This window comes from Myxocyprinus asiaticus, chromosome 22 (assembly GCF_019703515.2).
Source record: "Myxocyprinus asiaticus isolate MX2 ecotype Aquarium Trade chromosome 22, UBuf_Myxa_2, whole genome shotgun sequence".
NCBI lineage: Eukaryota > Metazoa > Chordata > Actinopteri > Cypriniformes > Catostomidae > Myxocyprinus > Myxocyprinus asiaticus.
In genome coordinates this window covers 45,512,612-45,518,611 of record NC_059365.1, presented here as the reverse complement: position 1 = coordinate 45,518,611, position 6,000 = coordinate 45,512,612, and the positions used below count along the sequence as shown (strand labels likewise).

The window sequence follows — 6,000 nt, the reverse complement described above, 5'->3', positions numbered from 1 at the left end:
AAGTTATACAGTGGAACAGTCACAGATGAGCACTGTAAAAAGCATCTATGAATGAGACAGACACACATAAGCACACATACAGTACATAACACACACAAACCACCACTGCAGTCTGACTGCTAACATATCTATTACACTATATATACAGAGATTAGGGTTTGTATTGTGTTTTGTTGTTTAATGTTCATTACATGCAGTTTATAGCCTCATTTTGGTTTAATGCATTAATCCATCTCTCTGTTAGTGAGTCATCAGGAACACTCATATAAATGGGCACCATACAATTTATGCAAATTATCATTTATTTGTCATTCAAATCAGTATACATCTGTAATATATGCATATTTCTAGTTCATGTTACATCTGCCAAATCTTAAATAGCAGCACGTCAAAATTCCAAGCTTTTAAATGACACATTTGTTCAAATGAGACTATTTTAATGAATTATCTAGCAGTTCCAGGTTAAAGGATTAAACCTTTTTTTTTTTTTTTTAAATATTGGTTATTGGTATCAGTATCTGCCACAATGGGCTGTGAATTATTGCTTACAGTAGGCTACATGTTGAGGGGAAACTAGGGATGTTCCGATACCATTTTTTTGTGAACAAGTACGAGTACCAATACTTTTTGTTTTAGTACTCACCGATACAGAGTCCGATACCTGTTTTTTTATCTGAACTCAATATCAGCAGTTTATTTCAATTTTATAATCAAAATTGTGTTTAAACTAATTAAAACTTTAATCAAATTATAACAATTAATTTTCAACATGATATTGCATTATTTTTATCAAATGAAGTGATTTTATACAGAACCTCACAGCACAATCCTAACTACAACATTGGAGTTTTGTCAAATAAAGTGCTGTATAACAGAGCATCACAGATGTGAGATATTGCTTAAATATAACACAGTTACTATTGATTTATTATTAGTAGTATTATTAGTAGTAGTATAACAGTGAATATTACATAACTATACAGTAGTGATCTATTTCTGTCATACCTTTTTCATTTAAATTACGCTTTTATTTTGGTGGAGCTTTTATTTTGACGGCAGGTTCCCAATCCAGAAAAGCAGGTGGCTACGTGAATCACAGTAATTATTATACAGCAAAAGGCTACTATATAAATAAATAAATGTGTACTCTGTATATGACTCGTGCTAAAAAGTGAATTCGAATTCCTGCTGTCATCTGCAACAAACAGAGTAGGTGATGCTCATAATAGTGTTTTCCGTATATGAGCCAATGATCACTAAAGGTATGAGCAGTTTGTGTCTCACAACACAACATCGGCTGCACACATTCACAAGCACTCACGTTTAAAATGCTGCACGTGCAAACGATCTATTTATCTCATTAAATCGCCGCGTTTGCTGTTAAATAATCTCACTAAGACATGACGTGATTTTAATCTGTGCGCTGAATGTTTACGTAATGACATTTGTACATCAGATGGTATCGGTTTTTGGTATCTGAGCATTTTTACAAGTACAAGTACATGAGCGCGGTATCAGTGCATCCCATCCAAAGCCCTTTAAAACCTGGAGATGTTGACTTATGAAACATTGGTATGATATCCGTCAATACAGAATTATGGATTAAATTAAGACTGAAATCACAGTATGGTCTTGCATGATTATTAATTCTGCGTTTAAAACATTATCTGCACTGACAGCTTCAGTCAGCATTTCATGAGCTTGTGACACCCACTAGCGGCTGTGTGCAAGAGAAAATACTGAGCAGCGCATCAATATGAGATGTTTATCATTACCATTCAAGATGCGAAGCACGTCAAACTCTGTTTGGGTGGTTTTCTGATGATCAACAATAGCCATGTGTTTATTAAGAATTATTGTTTGCTGTCCCACAGTCTTTGCTCGGTACATTATCACATGCCTGTGTCTAAACAATGCTTTACTTGTCTACCACAATTATGTTGTGTCAGGTAATTTGAGTTATATGAATTTTATAATTATATACTTTATATCTAATTAATTTTCTTATTATATATTGAATTCTTTATTTGGTGGCCTTTCTCATCAAATATTGATATGTGATAAATTCCATAAATTTATCTGCAACTCATGCATTAATCTGATTAATACATTTAATCGATTGACAGCCCTACAAAAAATGTTACATTCGGTACAATTTCACATTAAAATATGACTAATTATTTTAAGTTCCAGTGCTTTACATTTACCAGTTTGTAAAATAAAAGTTAAGGTAATTTTAGCGAACCGCTCATAAATGAACGTCATCATTTTACACATTGAGAAGTGTTCAGGTTGATGATGCATGTCTCTCTCTCAGCATCTCATACTCTCACTTTGAGAACTGTGAAGAATAATGAAAGAAAGCTGAAATATATGGTTAACCATATTCATTTTCACAATTTTTAGAATGACACAAACCTTAAGACTAGTTTTCTTCCAACCCTGTTAATGGATCTAAAATAGATAATTATTAGAAGATAATTAGAAGAATGCTATAAGACCTGAAATGGGTGTCTCAAGGAACAGGGTTGGGAAACACTATGATAGACTGTACAGTACATACAGTACATACGCTTACCTTTAACTCCAAGTCTAACTTTTTCTGAATCCTCTTGATTGCTCTTTCTTTTGCCTCGATTCTTGTCTGGCTTGCACCTTTAAAAAAAAAAAAAACCACAATAATTAATTATAAAACAGCCATGCTATATTGTAAATAATGACCTTTTTAATGTGATGTCACTGTATGACCGCGCCATGTTTTGTGACCAAAACACCATATACTGTACTTTCAGTGTGCGGTGTGAATTCATAAAGCTTGATAAAGTGATGCTGCTGGCCAAATGTTATTTTTCTTTCAACAAAGTCATATCTTGTATCTTATTTAATAAAAAGATATGGCTTAATTTTGCCAAAACGGTTATGAAGGGTGAGAGCAGGAATAAAACCCTTGTTTGCTTTTTATCAATTAATTTTATCAAATAATTAATTAGTTAAGTCCTTAAGATTCCTCAAGTATCTTTGACATGTCAATTGTCATTCATCAATCAAATGTATTAACTAGTACTATCAGGCGATTAAACATTTTTAATCGCCATTAATCACATAATTTTTTGTAGTTCATCGCGATTAATCGCAGATTTTGAAAGTGCTGAAATTTGACTATGTATACTTCTTTTCCTGTCAAAATGCACTTAATTACTTCTTAGAAAAGAAAAATATATATATTTTGTCTCTTCAATTTTCCAAAATTTCCAAAATTATAAAGATACATGGACATGGAATTCACATGATTCACTTTAGGGCATCAAACACCACTTTAAACCTCCACATGAAAAGCACTGAAGACAGTGGCCATGTCTGGAATGGCATACTACCACAAGAAACTCGTACTTTTTCTGTCAGATCTATGTATAACAGAAATAGTAAGAATAGTATGGTAGTATGCCATTCTGAAACCGAACAATGTCTTGTTCTGCTTTTAGCGCAGGCACTGCCCACATAATAATACTTCATCGGAATTGTCCGGCAGTCATTAGCTGATGCTTCAAAAGCTCAGCGGCAACGGGTACAAAGAACTGAGTCGCTGTTGTGTGTTTCTGGTGTGTACATACTGTAAGTGTAATGTCTCCACCGGACAAATCAAAAAAGTTCTGCTCAATTCCAAGCAGTGTTCAGCCCTCAGACCGAGCTGAATAAAATGTCAGAATCAAATGTGAAAATTGGTAATGCATTAATCGAGATTAAGAAAAATATCATGTTAGACAAAAATGTTTAAAGCATAAATTTTGAAAGCTCTACTATTAACATATTTGAGTCTGATACAATTAAAATGGAAATGCACATAGGACGATGTTAAATTATAACACCCAGACTGTATAATTGTAATAGAGTCATTTGATAGTAGTTGCTATGGGTGGGGAGAAAAAAAATTGATTGTTTCTCAAACGATTCTTAATCGATTCTCAAAAAAATCAGTTCTGTTTTCAGTTTCAATATATCACAAGTAAATGTAATCCTGCATTGAGGATAGTGTAAACATGTGTGGCTTGCTGTCCTGGGCGAAAGTGGCTCGAGGCTCGACCCGAGCTCAAATACCCACCTGCACTTAGATTAGTTATTGATGGATAGATAGGAGAAGAAGGGGAGGTGGAGGGATACCAGAACACTTGATGCCATGTAGAGGTAAGCAGCTGTTTTGAGAATCGATTACTCTTACTCTGGCAGTGTGATTGGTCGGATTAAATTACTTGCTCCACCCGAACCTTGTTAAATGAAACTCCATTTCAGTAGTTCACAAGTAAATGTAATCCTGCATTGAGGATAGTGTAAACGTGTGACTCACTGTCCTGGGTTACAGGGGCTAGAGGCTCGAGACTCGACCAGATCTTCAATACCCCCCAAAAGGTGCCAGAAAATGGGACAGCGAGCTGTTGTCTACGGAGCCTCTGTATTTGAGACTAGACAAAGTATTTTACGATGCTTGTTATACCCCCCAAAAAAGGACCGTGAAACGATTAAATGAATTTGAGGGATGGGGGGAGGCACTTGCTGAGCCCAGTGTGAGAATGGGCATAGGTGCCAACATATGATAGAACGAGCAGGGGCCACTCATGGAGGCAGCCTCGCACTACGGTCCGCTCCGGGGGATAGGAAACTGGGAGGTTTAGAATAGGTAGAGATGGAGAATAAACACAGGCTGAAGCACTGAAGAGACAGTGGTGGTTGAGGAATCGTTTGGCCCAAACATGGGGGCCACCCCCGTGGTAGGGCAGGGTCGCCCCGGACAGAGACATGAATTCTAGCTACTCGGACTGACCTTAAGTCTCCCTCCAGGCTTGGTGGGTTTGATGGATGGGCTTGTACAGCAAACGGCAAACCCCGAGGGAAGGGGCAGAGCAACCGCTTGAGCAGGCGAGCCCAACCTGCGATCAAAGAGGGGCCCTCGCTGCATTCAACCGGGAGAGTACTCCCAAGCATAGAACGGGAGAGCCCACGATACAAATAATAAACTCAAATAGCTCACTCTATGTTCGGACGGGAGAACCCTCACTACGGTTTGAACGGGAGAGCCCTTGATTGATTGCGCTGGAGGAGTCTGCCACGCCCGAGCAGAGGTGTGAATCCTAGCCATTCGGGCAGATCGCCCAGAGTGTAGGCGTGAATCCTAGGTGCTCGGAAAGGACCTAAGCGTCTCCTCTTGAAAATGGGTGCCCTCACGGCATTCAAACGGGGGAGTCCTCGCTGCGCTTTGAATGGGGGAGCCCACAATACAAATAAACATGTGTTAGCTCGCACTGCATTCGAACGAGAGAACCCCCTGCTGCGGTTAGAACGGAAGAGCCCTTGAGTGTTTGAGGTGTGCCCGTCTAGCAATTTGAGACGGGGGGCTCCCGGACTGGCCGTGAGGGCCCCCGCAGCGTCTAAATGGTGGGGCTGGCCTATTGAACAGACGAGGATGAAGCAAGCATCCCCCTGACTCTGATTGCGAACGTTGTGATTAGTTAATTAGGGATTGTTTGCTTTCCTGATATGGAGACTGTTGCTGGATGTAGCTGAGATATGCGTTGGATGACCAGCGGCCCAGTAATCATATTTGGTGCTCAGGCAGGCCTTTGTGGGCTGCTGTGGTTGCGGTACCGATGCGAAAGGAATGATTTGAGTATAGTTGATCTGAGATGGAACTGAGCAGGATGGATTTGAGGTGTTTTTGGAACCAGTATTGGGAAACTGCTTGGTTTTTGTCGTCTACGAAAAGTGGCTCGAGAGCGGTTCTGGATAGGGACCCTCTGTAATGGAGATAGTGTGCTAATGATTGAAAAGGCTGAATGGGAGTTGGCAGATTGAAAATGAAAATTGAATGCCCTTTTTGGTCTGATCTGATTTGCTTTGTTTGACAAGGTAATGATTGTCTCGTTGTCTATGATATGGAGGTCCGAAATGGTGGGATGGATTCTTGGGTCGAATTTAGCCATTGTAGTGAGATCTGAACAGCGAAAGAAA

The 6,000-nt window shown here is 38.8% G+C and overlaps 1 protein-coding gene across 2 annotated transcripts in view; it reads right to left on the bottom strand.

Moving 5' to 3' along the window:
- Window positions 1-284: 284 nt before the first annotated feature.
- si:ch211-274f20.2 (calnexin) overlaps window positions 285-6,000 on the bottom strand; it is a 65,386-nt gene continuing 59,670 nt past the window's right edge. The window contains exons 12-14 of one of the 2 annotated variants that reach the window (XM_051650342.1): window positions 2,579-2,655; window positions 2,419-2,454; window positions 285-2,341 (exon numbers count right to left, since the gene is read on the bottom strand). In XM_051650342.1, coding sequence (XP_051506302.1) covers window positions 2,446-2,454; window positions 2,579-2,655 — 86 coding nt within the window. In that variant the 3' untranslated portion in view covers window positions 285-2,341; window positions 2,419-2,445. The remainder of the gene's footprint in view (window positions 2,342-2,418; window positions 2,455-2,578; window positions 2,656-6,000) is intronic. The other variant, XM_051650341.1, reaches the window with a different exon arrangement.